The following is a 17,350-nucleotide window of genomic DNA, read 5'->3' as shown; positions in this document are numbered from 1 at the left end:
GACCACCACCTGTCTCGCGCCCAATGAACCGGCCATTCAACTTCGGGCCCGCCCCACTCAGCGGGTGACTTCGACTAGTCCAGATTTGGGGCATGATCCCATGAATGGGGGGTGCCTGGGCCAGCCCAAGTCCAGTTTCTTGGCCGAGCAGTTTCGAATCCACGTTCGAACCTGGGGATGTTCTCACAATAAGTATGTGTGATATATGTGATCGGGTTGGTGACCCCGGGGACTGGGATTGAGTCAGGAGGAACTAAGAGCATGGGGTGGTGTCGATACTTTAGTTCTTTTAAGCTTGGTACACTAGCTTCATGAGTGTCATCACTTGGCTTCGAAAAAAAGTTGTCTTTTCAGCCGAAATATTTTTTTTTCCTTTAAAGTTGAGAAAACATGATAAAAAACTTGTGGAAATATGCACAACCAAGTTGCAATGATGCAAAAAGCATAGTTACAATGAAAAAAGGTTGTTTTAGTCCCTCTTAGCCTCTTAGCTGAATTTTTATTTCTGACGAAATCTAGGCCCCAGATGTAGCCTGTATGTACTAGGCTACATATTGAGTTCACAAGAAAATAACATCTTTTTCTGACAATGTTCGACATTAGGACACGTTTTCAGTTGAGAAGTTTTTTGTGTCAGGTCTACTCATGACCATTCCATTCACTTAGTGTGTGTATCTCCCATTTGTTTCAGTTCCGATTCGGAGTACATGATGGGTCTGTTGGCTCAGGAAGGCTACGTATTAACGGATCAATCCGACGAAGCGGATCTATGTCTCTTTAACTCGTGTACAGTTAAGAGTCCGGCCGAAGACCATTGTCGGAACGCGGTCGAGCGAGCCTTGAGCGCGGGACAAAAAGTGGTGGTAGCCGGTTGTGTGCCCCAAGGACAGAGGGATGGGGCTTTTTTGCAGAATGTCTCGCTGTTAGGGGTTCAACAGCTCAAGCGAGTGGGTACGGTGGTTGAGGAGACGCTCAAAGGCCACCGTGTCACTTACCTGCAAGGCCGAAGCCAATATTCAGAGGGCTATGACCTTTTCATGCCCAAGGTGCGCAAGAACGCCCAGGTCGAGATCTTGGCCATCAACTCGGGCTGTTTGAACCATTGTACCTATTGCAAGACTAAGCACGCCCGTGGTCAGTTACGCAGCTTCCCACCCAATCTATTAGTGGAAAGGGCCCGCCAGACTTGGACCGAAGGCGTGACCGAAATTTGGCTCACCTCGGAAGATACGGGGGCCTATGGTCGGGACCTGGGCACCAATATTGCGGCCTTGCTCCGCCGTTTGGTAAGGGTTATCCCTTCCGGTTGCCGTTTGCGGTTGGGAATGACAAATCCTCCGTACATTTTGGATCAATTGCCGGAGATAGCTGAGATTCTACGTCACCCCAAAGTGTACTCATTCTTGCACCTACCGATACAAGCGGCGAGTGATGGGGTTTTGCGGGATATGAAACGCGATTACACACAGCAAGATTTCCGAGAATGTGTCGATTTTTTGAGAGCTAACGTTCCTCACATCCATCTTGCCACAGACATCATCTGTGGATTTCCTACGGAAACTCCCGAGGATTTTGAGGAAACATTGGACTTGTGCGATTTCTACCGTTTTCCTTCTCTATTCATTAACCAATTTTTCCCCCGTCCGGGCACCTTGGCTGCCAAAATGCAATGCGTGGCCACCAAGCAAGAAGTGAAGAAGCGTACAAAAGCTCTTCATGAGCTTTTCTATTCCTACTCGCCTTTGGACGATCGTCTTGGACAGATTCATTCGGTGCTCATAACCGATGTCTCGCATGACAAGCGGTTTTGGGTGGCACACAACCTTTGGTATGATCAGGTATTAATAAACAAAGAGCAGACAAATGTGGAGCCGGGTCAGTTAGTCTGGATTCGTATCACCAATGTTACAAAGTTCTCAGTGCACGGTGAACCTTTAACTGGTCGTGGCGTCTTAGCAATGCTATTGCTCAAAAAATCTTCGTTAAATCCTCTCTCCATTATGGCAATTGTCTTCACTTGGCTTATTGTCATGCTGAACTTTTTGTTGTCACTGGGAGTTCAACTTTACTTGAATTAATGTCGTTTATCGAACATTGATTCATAATAATGCATGGCAAGTGATATAAATTGTATCGGTAATTTGATACATGCCCAATGATCGAATAAATTTTCAAAGAAAGGCTTCATTGTGAGTTGTTCAGTTCGACCTGAAATTAAGAGATCCCTTCTCTTCGCTTCCAGTACCCATGTAGTCTTTGCCCGCTTGTTTCAAATCAATAAAATCGACAAAACTTGTTGGTGTCACAACGTAAGGGTTTGATTGGAAATTGGTTCTCGTTTTGTACTTCAGTCAACATCTGAATTTTCGTGTAAAAGGACAATTAAAAAGCTGCTTGCGCTACGCGTACTCCTAACTTCAACATTACTTTCAAGATCACGAGGAATATTCATAGGCATACCTCAGGCCATTGACTCGTTATAAATGAATGTGTGTAACTTTATGGGTACTTGTGATAAAGTACCTGGACCTTAGTACCTAATAATGGACGGATGATCAGGACCATTTGGGTTCTCAGTTTGATGGAACTAAAGTTCCAAAACTCTCAACAATACATGTGCTGTTGGCACTCTTGGATTGCTCGGCTAATCTTTCATTGAAGGAAATACTCTGTAATGACGTCTTCAGCAAATGGGGTGTTCTCTGTTCAAGCTACAGAATTGGATTTCAGATGTTCTTCTTACTTCTGGAACAAATCACTGGCGTGGCGTGTTTACAAATGAAACATGAATGAATGATGACGGAGTTCTTGTGCACCTAATGAAATTCGAGTATGCTATTCCGAAATGACGATCCACGGCATAGGCCATCTTTCCTGACTGTGCTTGTCTAGACCATTGAAAAAAGGCATTTGAAATAATAATGAAGAGAAGCATATATTTCTTGATAAAATAATTGGCACTACAAATTTAGCAAAGTTCCACAAAAATGCATGAGAATAAATATATATTAGGGTATAAAAGCAGTGTGTTCCTTGCATCATGATTGCTTCGCGATACAAGGCGAAGACGATCTTGAACACATACATACTGGTGTAGTGTGGTTATCATAAATCATTCATTGGGGAAGAAAAGCCCCCTTGATTCAGCCCAAATTGGTCTGCTCTTCGATGGATGAGAAGCAGTCTTGGATCGACTTATTCGATCGACAGAGAGAGAGAGAGAGAGAGACAGCCAGAGAGAGAGAGAACATGGAAGAATCGGGGATAGACATGGGACAATCAAGGATGTAATAGTTGGTGATACTGTTTGATGCAAGTGAAATGGAAGTACTGGGCCAAGCAGGTAATTGGGACGGGGGTTCACCCCGGATGATCAGTTGCTGTTGTTGTTAATTTGCATATGAGTCTGGTTTGTCAATGCTGCACACCACTCACTTCTCTGAGTCCGCTTCATCGAGAGAAGAATCGTCTACTCCACTAGTGAGGGAAGAGGCATTCACATCATCAGCCTGAATCGACCCGGCACGCCCACCTTTCATTAACCGCGAAGATGGAATTCCTCCGAGACCTCGTCTGCAAGCAATCGAGTGAAAATTCAAATTAATAGCTGGTGGAAAAAAAGCGAAAATAATTGAAGGAAGGTTGCAAAATAATTTATCATCGTTTCGTCACTTTTGAAACCATCTGCCAATTGCTGTAGCTTTCTTGCAAGAGCTCTATGAGCCTGGTTTTGGGCGAGGTTTCAAATGTCTGTCAAGTCCTAGTGTTCGCTGGGACTAACTTGGTTGTATTATCATTAAAATGCGAAGGAGTTGAACAATCGTCGTCGTCGTCTTGTGTATGTAGTCGTGTTGGGATTAATGTTCTCGAGCACCCATCCCGTTTCTTTCTAAAGCATGAAAACAATTGTTTCATGGGGGAAAAGAGGAGCTAGTAAGTAAAATGAAGGACAGTAATCAGAAGATCTGGAGTAAAAAAGAGAGTTGTTGTTGTTGTTGGATGATCTAGATAAGATATTGAAATCCATCCCCTATAAGCTACTCCCGATTTTTACTCGGCTTTCAGTTTTAGGACTCGTACTTCGAGGTGCAGCGAGATCCTCGGTGCTGGTGGTTAAAGGAGATTGGGATGGGTTGGAAGAAGAGTCCTTCATGGGTGGACCACTAGAGGAATCTCTGCTCACACTAGTTGAGTTGTTTAGGTCTACTCGGGAAGAAAGACTCGTCAAATAATCTCTAGCTCGACGACCACTCGAAGTGGCAGAGCCTCTGGAATAATAAGAAAAACAAAACATCGGGAGGAGTTCGCCATGTTCTTGTCCGCAAGTTTGAACCACTGAAATGCAATCCTACGACCATGTGTAGGTAGAGACATAGCTCATGATGGGGTCGTGAAGTTGTGCACATCTTACGCCAAGCATACCGCTATGTCGACCATTTAAGGTGAAAGAATGGGTCGAGCGAGCGAGCGAGCCAGGGAGGACATAGAGCAAGTGAAGGAGCCAGGGAGCGAGTGAGCAGGTAAGTGAGTAAATGGTACTCCATTAATTCATATTAGGGGCTATCGCTATAGTTATCTTAAAAGTAAAAACAATAGGCAGGCATGGAAGACATTTGAACCACTTCCAGTAGAGTTGACGAAGGTAAGTAATGATGATCAAGAATGCTCGTTTTATCTTTGCAACAATTAAGACCTTACCTCAACTTGTTCTTGAGATTGGTGATCTCCCTCTCCTTGGACTCGTTGTCTTGAAGCGTATCCTCTAGCTCTCTCTGGGTCTTTCGCTTTTGAGCTCTCTCTCTCGAGATCTCCTCTTCGGCCTCATCCAATTGGCGCTTTAGAGCTTTGACCCGCGAGTTGACCTTTTCGGCCTGCTCCTTGTACTGATCGGCGTGTCGACGCTCGTCCTCCAGCATGAGCAGGGTCTCCTTCAATTTTTTGTCTTGTTTCCTGTTCAGCTTGGCTTGAGCCATGCGCTCACTGAAAAATAACGCCCAGAGAGGAGTCAGTTCATTCTATAGCCCTAACTAATTTCGGACAGAAAAATGAATAGTTCATTACTTAGAACTTACCCAGTTTCAGCACCCAGCTGTTCTTCGAGATTGGCAATCTTCGATTCGAGAGCGGCAATTGTGGCTTTCGCCTTAGCACGCTGTGATCCTTCCAACTCGGACAGCTTGGCCTTGATTTCTTTGTTTTGACGCTCGAGGAGCATCTTGGAGTTCTCCAGTTTCTGCACCTGGCCCCGTTCTTGGGCAAGCTCTGTCGTGAATTGCTCGATCTGGATCTGGGCCTTCTTGGCGCGCTCCATGAGCACCTCCGAGTTGCCCTGTTCCTCGTCGAGTTCTTCTTCAAGAGCAGCAATCCTGGCATCCAGTCGTCGCTTCTCGTCACTAAGTAAGAGGCCCTTGCTGGCCGAGTTGTTGATCTCCTCTTGCAAGTCGTCACGCTCGGTTTCGGCTGATCGTCGGCCTCGCTCTGCCGCACTGAGGTCCTCTTGCAATTGGATCATCTCGGCTTCCAAGGACTTGATCTTCTTCTCGAGGTCCTTGTATTGCTGAAGCACTTCACTCTTGCTCTGGTGAGCCTCCTCTGCGTCTCGCTGGAGCTCCTTCATGGCGGCCTGATGTTTCTTCAGTTGCTTGAGCGCATCCTCTTTCAGCTTGTTATTCATTTCCATCGTTGACTCGAGGTCCTTGTAGTCAGCCTCCAGCTTCTTCTTGCCGTTGAGGGCGGCCGTCTTTTGTTTTCGCTCCTCATCGAGCTCTGCCTCGAGGTCGCGAATGTGCTTGGTCAGACCACGCCTCTTCTCCTCGCCGGCTTCCTCTTTAGCCTGGAGGTCGCGCTCGTACTGCGTTCGGAGTGCTTGCATGTTGACCTCCAAGCGCATCTTCTGATCTTCGGTGGCTTGAAGCTCGTCTTCGAGCTCCTCCATCTGTTGCTTCATGGCCACGAGTTCCGATTCGAGCGAGCGTTTGGCCTTTTCCAGTTCGTGCACGTTCTTGTCGGCATTACCTTGAGAGTTGACTAGGTCGTCAAGCTCGCCCTGGAGTTGGCGTTTGGCCCGTTCCACGTCGTCCAATCGTGCCAAGGAATCCTCAAAATCTCGATTTAGGTTCAACAATTTGGTTTCTTTCTCTCTGGCATCCCGCTCGGCGTTGTCGCGTTCTTGGGCGATTCGCTCCCCATTCATTTTCTCCTCGGTTAGAATCTTGTCGAAGTTTCTCTGCTTCTTTTCCAACTCCACCACTTTGGTTCGGTGGGTGTCCAATTCTAAGGCAGCGTCATCTAATTCGGCCGCCAGTTTCTTCTTGGACTTGTCCAATTTCTCATTGGCGGCTTGCAGCTCTTCAAGCTTGTGGACGAGTTCTTCGATGTCCTTGCCATTCTTCTTCTTGAGCTCTTCCAGGCGAATTACGGATTCTCCTTCTTCCTCGGCCTTCTTTCGAGCTTCGCTTAGTTGTGCCAAGGTGGTTGAGAGTTGCTTTTCCAATTGACGCTTACTCTCCTCTTCTTCTTCGAGTTGCTCGCTCATTGACTCCTTCGCCTGTTCCAAGGCTCGGAGTTTGGAGTTTAGGGCTAGCTTTTGCCTGGTTTCTTCCTCGAGCTGAGAGCTAGCCTCTTGGAGTTGGGATTCCAGACCGTCAACAGCCTTGACAGCTTGCGATTTCTTGAACTCAGCCGCTTCTAATGCTTGATTTAGTTGTTCCACTTCACTCGACATCTTGCTGATCCTCTCCCCGGCGTCACCGGACAGTTTTTCCATCTCCGAAAGTTTCAACTGCAACTCCGAACATTGAGCTTCCAATTGCTTTCGTCGTCGATCAGCCTCTTGCTTGTTCCCGGAAATTGATTTCAATTCGTTGGCGAGGTCATTTTGTTCGGATTCAAGTTGCTGGCGTTGCTTCTCGAGGTTGGACTTGGCTTTTTTCAAAGAATCGATCTCTTCATGGAGAGCTTGGGACTCGTGCGAGTGCTTGTGCCGCATTTCGGTCACAATGCCTTCGTGTTGAGCGGCCTCATCTTCGAGACCCTTCTTAAGGGTAGCGAGTTCCTTTTCCCGAGCCGTTCGGAGTTCTTGCTGAGCAGCAGTCGAGTCCAAGGAATCTAGCAGCTCATTCTTGAGAGCCTCGAGCTCTTCGTTGAGATCTCTCTTCTGTTTCTCGGCCTTGACACGAGCAGTTTTTTCGGCCTCCAAATCCTCCTGGAGCTCATTGAGTTGTGCCTCATATTCTCTGACTTGTTTTTGGGCCTTAGCCTTGTGTGCGGCTTCTTCGTCAACCTTCATCATGGCCTGGGCGAGTTCCTCTTCTCGCTTGCCCAACTGAAGTTGGAGATCTTCGAGTTGGACCTTCTTTTCGACCACCTGCTCCTTTAAGTCGTTGAGCTCAGTCTCAATCTTCCGTTTGGCTCTCTCCACTTCTTGCTTCTGCTGGTTGTCTTTGCGGAGCTTTTCCTCCAACTCACCAATGGTGCTTTCATGCTTGGCTTTCAACTTGGCCAAATGTTTGGATTTCTCTTCCTCTTCGGCAAGGGTGGCAGTCACATCAGCCATTCGCTCTTCAAGGAGCTTCCTCTCCTTGCTGGACTTCTGGTTGGAATCCTCGTACATGGCTACGTCTTCTTCAAACTTCTTCATCTTAGCCTCGATTTGAACCTTTTCGATCTGGAGTTTTTGTCGAGCGGCTTCCTCTTCTTCGAGCTGCTCTTCCAGGTCTTGGATGTTGAGTTGGAGCTTCTTCCTTTCTTCGCTCATCTTCAAGGTTTTTTCCTCCTCTTCCTCAATCCGCGCTTCCATATCGTGAAGGATTTCTTCCAGCTCCTGCTTTCGAGCAGCCAACCTAGAAAGCGGATAGTGGTATTAAAGGATTATTTGAGTGAGGTAGAAAATTGCAACAAGAAAGAACTACATGACATAATTCCAACTAACCTGGCTCTCATCTCTTCGGCTTCGGCACATAGCTCGGTTTCAGCTTGCAGTTGCTCGGCCAAGATGCTCTTTTCCTCCAGGGCTTGTTGATACTGTTTATCCAGGTCGCCGACGGTTTTTTCATGTTGCTCCAAGCGTTCCTTAACGTCCTTGAGCTCGTTTTCTTTTTGAAGAACCTTTTCGTCGTTCTTGGTGACCTAAGCAAGAGGGGAAGCAACCAGGATCTTATAACAAGTTGTCGCAGATGACTTTTCCCGCTGGAATGATATAAATTTTCCAATAAATACCTGCAACAAGGGTTTGACCTTGGTGTACAGACGCCACCATTGCCAGTTTCGAAGTTTGAGGTAAGCCGCTCCATTCCTTTGAAGAATTCGAATGGCGTTCAATTGTTGGGTCCGTTTCACGTAGTTTCTTCGCGCAATTAATCCCCGACAATAGGCCTGGAACTTGACCACTAGATCTGTGATCCTCAAATCGCGCTCTTCCTCCAAATGAGCCAAGACTCCGGCACGGAAGAAGATCTTCGACTGTCCGACTCTGAATAGATTTGGATCTAATTCCAATGCCGTAATCATCTTTTCGCATGCCTTCTTGCCGTCCATGAATCCCTTGGGAATCACATTCGGGGTGAGGAGCTCGTAGCGTTGACGGAACTCCTGGAAGGGAATACGATTGGGGAAGCCCTGTCGACAGATTCTGATGCCCTCCAATACACCGTTGCATTTGAGTTGCTCCAGGACCAAGGTGGCATTGATCTTGCCAGCACGCTTGTCGTGATTGGGAATGATACAACGCACAAAGTTCGGGTTAGTGTTGCGCAGGGTCTCCATGAGCTTGCCCAATTGCTCCTTGTACAACTGGGACACGGTTCGGAACATGCCCTTGCGAGCGCGAGCTCCGAATTGGGTGTCACTCATGGCTTGTTGGGCCATGCCAACGATTTCGGCGTCTTTCCAGATGTTCACAATGAATTGGTCAGTGGAACTACGCAACTGTTGGACAATGTTCTCATTCAGTGGGTCCATGTTCTTCATGAGCCACTTGTGGGCCGAGTAATCCACCTTTCCGGCGTAGTGAATCACGGAAAAGTCGGCTTCACCGCGGAAATCGGTCTTGACAAACTTCGGATGAGCCGAGTGACTAGAGACCAACTTCTCCACGAAACTCTTGTCTGTAGCTTTGGGAAACCAGCACTCTTCGTCCACAAGAGCCATGATGCCCATGGGCTTCTCAATCAGGTCAATGGTAGGTTGAAGGTCCAAGCCGAAATCGATGAACTTCCATTCGATTCCCTCACGCTGATACTCCTCTTGTTCTAAGATGAACATCTGAAACGGAATTATTGCATAAAGCATCTCCCAAATCAACCTCCTCAATCTCAATAGTCATTCATCCTACGGTGTGATTGAAGAGCTGTTGGAGCTTCTCGTTGGTGTAATTAATACACAACTGTTCGAAGCTATTCAGATGGAAGATCTCAAATCCGGCAATGTCCAGGATTCCAATGAAGCTTGCTCCTTGACGTTTCGTGCGGTCCAAAGAGCGATTGATTCGGGTAACGATCCACTTGAAGAGACGCTCATACATGGCCTTGGAAATAGCTTCAACAGCAAATTCCACTTGTTCCTAAACCCAAACAAACATCAACAATTGTTAGCAAGAAAAAGCTTAAGAAATCGTGTTGAAGGTTCGCAAACAAAGGGATAAGGAATCCGAGATTAACAATAAAAAAAAAAAAAAAAAAAAAAACTAGCCGTCTCCGTACCTTGGTTTGAGCCTTGGTCACATAGTCACGTCCCACTTTGATTCTGGGTCTCAAGAAGGCCTTGGTCAGTTCGTTGACGTTAATACCCAAGAGATGGGCAATCTTTTGAGCCACCGTGTCATCCGGAAGAATGGCTTGGTCAGAGTTGCGCTCCTGACGGAACTCCATGTTGCCGAATAAAAGCACACCAGAAATCACCTTCCAAATGGAGGCCAGATCCTCCTCAGAAATGCCCATAATTTGCATAGCTTTAACAGTCTGTTGGAACTCCTCGCTATCATCCATGCCAGGAATGGTCACGTTTCCACTACTCAAAAAAGTGTAGTTCTTGGGGTCTTCCAAGATGAACTTTTCTGGAAAAATTATTGAAACATGAAGTTCTTGACATCTTTCTTCTACTTCGAAAGATGAACTTACTCTTTTGCTCGGGCGTGGTACCGGCCAAGAGTTGGTAAAAGATATGAAATGTCCGCTCGTCATCAGCTTGTCGGATCATTCTCGCCTTCTCCAAGAGGTACGTTTCTACATAAGAAATATCCATTTTAGTGATTTTCTGACGATAAATATCTTGGTAAAAATTCTCCGATAAAGACAGCCAGGGCCCTTCTACCATTACTATTCTTGTCGGTTTGATCACAAAACTCTGGACTTACCAATGTTGGCACCGGCAATGAATCCACTAGCATCGAAGTTGATTCGAATGAATTTTCCCTAAAAGAAGAGTCACACGTCAACGATCTATAGAAGTTTTAGAACCTCGGTGAAGTCAATTGAGCTTACAAAACGGGAAGAGTTGTCGTTCTTCACAGTCTTGGCGTTTCCAAAGGCCTCCAAAATGGGATTAGCTTTCAGAAGCTGTTGCTCCAACTCGCCCTGCAAACAGACCCAAATATTGTATGGGTGGCTCGGACAAGAATAGTATTAGATAATTATGATCTACTTACAAAGCTTGGTCCTTCGGTCTATAGTTTCGTTCAAAGGCAAGAGAACAGTAGAAAATAATATTTGGATGAAAATGAAAAAGGCGGCAATTTCACAAAATTCATCAAAGTAACTTACAGCTGAGGGAGTGTGAGAACTAGATTTGGGCTTCGAAGCAGCCACGTATGCCAAATACTGAATGACTTTTTTCGTGTTCTCCGTTTTTCCAGCACCGGATTCGCCAGTACACAAAATGCTCTGGTCTTCGCGATCTGTAAAATCAACTCTCTAAATGGACAAATCTGATCCAAGAAAGGGCACTCGTTGATAAATGTCAAAGTAGTCTCGAAAAATATTTTCAGTTCAAAGTTCGATTGACCATTTTTAAAACCTATCAAAGCATGCTGAAGTTTGCCATTCTCAAGTGTTATTAGTTGATCGTCCAAAAGTGCTCACCCTGAAGCATCGACCTAAAACGAAAACGATGCAATTTTATTAGTGTCACAAAATTGGAACAATGTTTTAGCTAGCCAACGACATGCATTACCTGTAGGCCGTGTCCGTGATAGCAAAAACGTGAGGAGGAACTTCATGGCGCTTCTTTCCTTTATACAATTCGATGATCTTTTCGGTGTAAATGGGTAGTCTTTTGTAAGGATTAACAACCACACAAAACAGACCAGAATATGTCTGCAAAAAAAGTAGCACACAAGTTAACGCATCGCATACATTGGAATGTCTTGAACGGCATTTTGCACTAAAATCTTCAGTCAGACGAATGGGAAAAAATCCACCAATTTGCTGGTATAACAATTTCAAAATTTACTCAGGTCAGCAACCAATATTTAGAGACTTGGCGGGTCTAGCTTGCTATCTCGGTTTAAGGGCTGCTAAGTCATCAGTCAACGTTATAATGCATGAAATAGCCTGATTGACTACAATCCCCGGGCAAATATTGCGTTAAGTGCAGTCTTAACCTGGTGCCTGCCTGACAACTGATAAGGACATTCACCAAGAACGATACAAATGATTTTCACCACATCAAGTAGAGGGACTTTATTGTTTTCGTTGTTCGCTGAGAACGCAAATCAACGTTCTTAACGCCTCTTCATTGGCAATATGAAATGTAGGAGAATGAGCTGAAGTTGAGTTTGTACGTTTGGCGAAGCATCCTCCAGCCTCCACCACCTACCTATATATCTATCTGCCTATCTATGGGTACATACATTCACCTGACAAGGTCATCATTATTTTCCTGCCTCCAAATCAGAATGATTCCATCCAGCCAACATTCAAGTGTACACTCTGGGTACACGTGATCACGATGATCTGTGTTTGGCCTGGTGAGGCCCATAAACCTAGCTCACATCCTCATACTTTGCGGCTGAAACAAACTGTCCTTGGCAGCTCGTTCAAGGTCTGTCACTTCCTCGGCTCGGCTGGTCGAGTGTGTCATCGTCGTCTTAGTTGTATGTAGTTGGTACATTAACATCGGCCAAAGACAGTCGCATCTTGGAAGTACAAGAGGCTGGCGTGAATGCCTGAGCCATGCCATGTTTCTAATACTACCACAGCCACCAGTTTTTGGGTTTCCAGCTATGTCCATCCAGCGAGTGTGCAAGGGGATGCTAGACTTCCGCCTCCTCTAGTCGGCCTTCCTCCTAAACCCGAAAATCATGCTCTATCTCAAGTCACGCCATTGGCGCCTCTCTCGCTAGATCTCGATGTCTTAGTCACCCGAGCACCTCGACGCCACCAAACGAGGAAGGCTTCGTGTTCAAGTAGTGATCCTGACATTCTTCCTCTATGACTCACACCCTCTCTTAAGTCATTTTTTTTCTGAGCACTGCCATCGAGCTACAGGTGCCAGCGACTCTCCCCTATTGTTCGGCTAGATGGGCCGAAAAAGTATGAACACAAATTACCGGTCGCCTTGAGGCCCGAAAATGTGACCCGACCAACTGTGACACTCAACCCTGGGATCAGACTTTTGGACTCCTTTTCATTGAGGCATGTGAGCACCGTTCAACTTTGAAGAAAAACCCCAAAGAATTCCAATGCCATTTCGGGAGTACGTCTGGCCGAGCAAAATAATTATAGAATATCGGGGGAGGGGGGCGGAAGAGTTCCAAGAAATGTGATCTTGCGCTTTTTCCGGTGATAAAAGACAGCGTTTGAATGACAGAAGCAAGTGAAAAGGGGCAAACAGCTACAGGTCCGGGGTTGAGGGGTCGCGACCTTCGAGAGACAGGGTCTTAACGCTCGGATCAACATAGTTGAGGTTTTTAATGGCCACCGAGGAAAAAAGGCTCTTACTCAAGCTAGACTCTTATAGACGTGGACATCTCGTTCAGTAGGTGCATGGCCCGAGTGGGCCAGCTCAACTCAGCCTTAACGATCAGGCTAAATCGGCTGAGCAGGACTTCCAGCACATGTTCCTCCTACTTTTCTCTTCTCTGTATGACTGCATCAGAGCATCGCAGCATCATTGCTGGTCGCTCGTCGTTCGGAGTTACAACCCACCGTCTGGGCCACCATCGGGAATGGGGAGGTCGACACCTCAAGGGGAGGCAGAGGACGGGAAATGACGGGCCAAGGACTCGGCAGAGTAATACGGGCTCGACCAGGTTAACCCGGATGCTTATCAACCCAAGGAAGGACATCATGGGGTAAAAGAAACTCCAACGGGAATGAGATGAAGGGTCATCACGCCAAGCAGGCTTCCAAAGTTACTTAATCAAGGGGAAGGGGGAGTATGTAGATTGGGCATGATGGCGACTTACGTAGATGAGTCCGGAATAGTATCGCTCTTTGACATTATGGAGCACGGAGGCTTCATTGAGGCAGGTCAGATCGGCCATATCCTCTTCCTTGTCGAATTTGGGTGGATTCATTTTCTGGATGTCGTCCTTGGAGACGAGTACCCGTTTACCGGTCTCGGAAATCTCGACCTCGACCTCATCGCCGCGGTCTTTCTTGATGGAGGCCGAGACGAATCCCTGTCCTTCATGAGGAATCCAGACCAATCGCTTCTGCGTCCATTCCGCCTGTTTCGTGGGATCGTTGAAGGCATTCCGGTCCACCACCAGGAACTTGAAGTCCGGATCAGACTTGTCCACGTCCACCATGATGATGATGATGATAGAGGGAGAGGGAGAGCCGGGCCAGGGGCAGGATTAAACGCCACTAATCACGGAACACCTAAGAACAAGAAGGGCAATTATTCGAGACGACCGGAATGAATCCCAGGCACCAGGACAGGGTGACCAAATCAGGGCCACGTTCAAGTCTCAACGGTCTCGCGGTTCCTAGGCTCATCACGAAAAAAACCACCATCCATGTTGCGGCCAATTTGTGTGAAAAAAAAGCTCAAGAATTTTGACAGCCAAGACTGCATCAAGACAATGCTACCTACGTACGGTCACATGAAGGCGGACCCGTCTAAGCAGACGTTAAGGGAGTGGTCTGTGGCCCTAAACAAAACACACGGCGTGTGTTGTGACCTACCTGGCCGACAACACGTTTAATTGCGGCCCGCAAATTAGACTATATCAAACATATCATTCAGCTCGCAGCGAACGAATCAAGGGCGGAAACAGGCCTAAAACGCCGCATCGGACGCGAAAAGAACGCCAAGACGCTGTCGACTGGGGCCACATGAGCTACCCTGAGTTCAGAAAGTCGTGACATGGTATTTTTTGTCTCAAATCTGAACACCAGCCACTCACAGGGCGGTTTTCTCGCGCTTGGTTTTTTTGACACGGCCACTCTTGAATGGGCCCCAATATTGGAAGGTGCTCAATAATTAACGGATGGAACCCCAGTTCTCGGATCATTATCCGGCGGGACGCCATTCCGTCCATCCAATAGGCACTGGAATGGAGTTCATTGATGGGATTGGATGCCATTTAATTCAGCCTGTGACAACCCGCTAATGATTTGGCACTGTTCATGGCACTTTCCATGAGAGGTCTGGGAATTTAGATCAACGAATGGCTGCCCTGTACTTGCTTAGTTTCTCTTTTACGCCCTTGGAGGATTCAATTTTCCAAACCAGGAAGAAATCGCTTTGTTCAGACTTTGGGTAGGAAAATTTGGCAAAGATGTCATTAGTGTCTCTGAATAATGGTCATACCGCTTGGAGGATGAAGATCACAATGGCACACCCACACTCTTGTCTGTCACTCACTCACTCAGACCAAAGGTCAAAAGTCTGCCAGCCAACACCGCTCCCCAACGGCGCGGTCACCAGCCTCGGGGATGAATCTCCGCAAACGCGGGATAAGATATATGTATGTATATAAATGAATAAGTTAGAATAATACTTTTACAAATAGATAGGCTCGGCCGGCTCGAGGATCACTGTGGGAGGAAGCGAACGAGCGAGCAAACCTGAGTGTCAGAGCCATTCGCTGTCGCTGTCGCTGTCGGATCGCAACTGTCGCGTTCTCGCGTTTCACGATCTTCCAAGAACGAACGAACGGATGAACGAGCGTATCCCGATCAACCGAACGGACGAAGGGAACCAAGGAATGAAAAAGGAGGCACATTTCACACACACCCTTCCCTCTTTTTTCCGCAGAGCGTGGCCTTGCCCGACGGCCAGACCCGCTGGTCCACCGAGCGCTCTGCCTCGCCCTCACCATCCATTCTTAAACCTGCTTTGGCTAACGGCCCTGGGAGATGCAGCAGACCCAGGTGGCTGGTGGCTTCAAGACCCTTAACCCTCAATGAGCCGTGCCGTTGGCCCCTGACTCCCTCCGTATTTTCCGTTCCACGGATTTCGCCGACCCCTATTCGAGGATCTCCAGCCCAGCTGGCAGCCATTCAGGAAGTGAGTCCACCAACCGACAATCATGTCGTTCGGCTGGCCTAATATATTTTTGCCACCGCTTGCCACCAGTTCCATGTGGTGAGTCCGGTGAGTCCTGGCCGAAGAGGTGGATGTCGGCCAAAGAGCTCGGCCGCCAACGAGCCTCCATGGCAGACATGAGTAGGGATGGCTAAAATCTAAACAGATTAAACTTCACCAGCCGGACTAGAGCTGTCAAGGAGTCATGAAACTTGGAATCGTGTCCCAAAAATCTTTCTGACGCTCAAACAGCGTCTTTTCGATTAGGAAAATGACTAAAGTTAATGCCGAAGTCTCATAGTTCTGGAGTAAAGGTGGTCGTTTCTCAGGGAGGCCAGTTTTTAGAGGAAAACAAAGAGAAAAATGCATGAATTTGAAAAACGTTAGTGGCCTAGCCAGACTGGGCCACAATTACTGCAGAAGCTATTTTGACCAAAACTCACGGCTAGCTGCGCCATATTCATAGAACAAATTTGGAATTCATCTTTCGGATACTTGCATTAATTTCTTCTGTTTTACTGTTTTGCATTTTTCAAGGTTCTAACTGGAAACAATTTAGGGATTGTGTCTCCAACTTTCCTCTATTTCTTTTGTATGAAAAAAAAAAATCAAGCCCCTCTTGGGAAATTGATGATTTTCATGCTTATCCTCTTCTGTGTTTTGCTTCCTTCTTTTTCTTAATCTTAAACTTAACTCCAATTATCCAACATATTGATAAAATTTCAAAACATGTTCTTTCAAAATCGTTGTACACAGTTGCATTAGTGTTTTCCAACAAATTCATTCAACATCAAATAGAGCACAAGGAGCTAGTGTGGCCAAGCAGTCTTAGAAGCAGTATGAACAAGGCCATAATCCTCTCCCAAGATGTCATGACCCCAAGTCCGAAAGTTAACTGTAGGGAGATGTTGTTTTGTGGTTCCTGCAATATCCTAAAGGCGCTGATCACACCCAGGGACTGAGCACCAGTCCTAAAACTGAGCACCTAACACAGTCTGTTGGAAAAATTGAACAGTATGATGCTTGACTTTGCTTTCCAGACAAGCCTTGCCCTAGCCCAGCTGCGGTACTGTATTGGTAGAGCATCCGCTTTCCAATTGTGGAATCCTGGTTCAAACCCAGGCCAGCCAAGTCCAAGCTTCTTTGCAGTATTTAAATCACAACTTAAGTTGTTGCCTTAAGAGCTTAAATGGGCGAACCTGCAATGATTGTTCCTGAGGGTGAGGTAAAAATTAATGTTGCACGTTTGGCTGTGACAACGGAGCTGGAATTTCCCTTCATTGGGCATGGACATAAATAACTTCATATAAAGATCGATCAAAGGCGCTGTGATTGCTTGTTTTCGTCTCAGCTGTCGATGGTGGGCAAAAGGTTTCATTTGTAGTCAAGCTACTTAGGACAACTATGGTGCAAATTTGAATCTTTGACGCCTGGTCCAACATCAGAGTAGATCCCACTAATACAACTCCTTGTCAAACAATTACTCTCATCTAGCACGCTTCATAAGATGGGTTTGTGTAAGTTGTCCAACCACATTTTTAAGAACGAAATTTTGAAAGGGTTAAAATGGGGCTCAAGTCAAAGTTTTCATCCATGTGGTGGAAACACTTAACTGAAAGGCAGGGAACAAGCATGGGTTGAGGCTGACCTCCAGGGGTGTCGGAATTACATTGATTACGTAAAGGTGCAATCATGTTGCCCACATTCAAGAACAATCTTTTTTACGGACTTCCTTACCACTACCGTGATTTGAATCCCAGCAGTTCAAGACGAGAAGATTATTCATTATACTTGACTTTTATTTATATGTACTATTTGATTGACCAATGAATTGGAGCTGGCTGATCTGGTTAATCCTTGAATATAACGCTGATCAGGA

General features: G+C 46.5%; 2 protein-coding genes across 2 annotated transcripts; one reads left to right on the top strand and one right to left on the bottom strand.

Moving 5' to 3' along the window:
* On the top strand, positions 1-2,185 carry LOC131878158 (threonylcarbamoyladenosine tRNA methylthiotransferase-like; the record flags this gene model as incomplete). Its single annotated transcript, XM_059224064.1, is given in 2 exon segments — positions 1-192; positions 692-2,185. Coding segments are annotated over 2 exon segments (1,579 nt in total), but the record flags the coding sequence as incomplete, so codon positions are not given.
* Positions 2,186-2,916: 731 nt separating this feature from the next.
* On the bottom strand, positions 2,917-15,007 carry LOC131878142 (myosin heavy chain, non-muscle-like). Its single transcript, XM_059224043.1, has 17 exons — positions 14,755-15,007; positions 13,403-13,820; positions 11,167-11,309; positions 11,076-11,089; positions 10,758-10,891; positions 10,643-10,660; positions 10,479-10,571; positions 10,352-10,409; positions 10,116-10,220; positions 9,699-10,051; positions 9,332-9,559; positions 8,218-9,261; positions 7,931-8,127; positions 5,073-7,841; positions 4,699-4,980; positions 4,081-4,268; positions 2,917-3,573 (listed from the first exon to the last, which is right to left on the bottom strand). The coding sequence occupies exons 2-17, from the start codon at positions 13,745-13,747 to the stop codon at positions 3,539-3,541; spliced, it is 6,006 nt and encodes a 2,001-aa protein (XP_059080026.1). The 5' UTR covers positions 13,748-13,820; positions 14,755-15,007; the 3' UTR covers positions 2,917-3,538.
* Positions 15,008-17,350: the final 2,343 nt, after the last annotated feature.

Source organism: Tigriopus californicus, chromosome 1, assembly GCF_007210705.1.
Source record: "Tigriopus californicus strain San Diego chromosome 1, Tcal_SD_v2.1, whole genome shotgun sequence".
Taxonomy (NCBI): domain Eukaryota; kingdom Metazoa; phylum Arthropoda; class Copepoda; order Harpacticoida; family Harpacticidae; genus Tigriopus; species Tigriopus californicus.
This window is presented reverse-complemented; position numbering and strand designations above follow the sequence as displayed.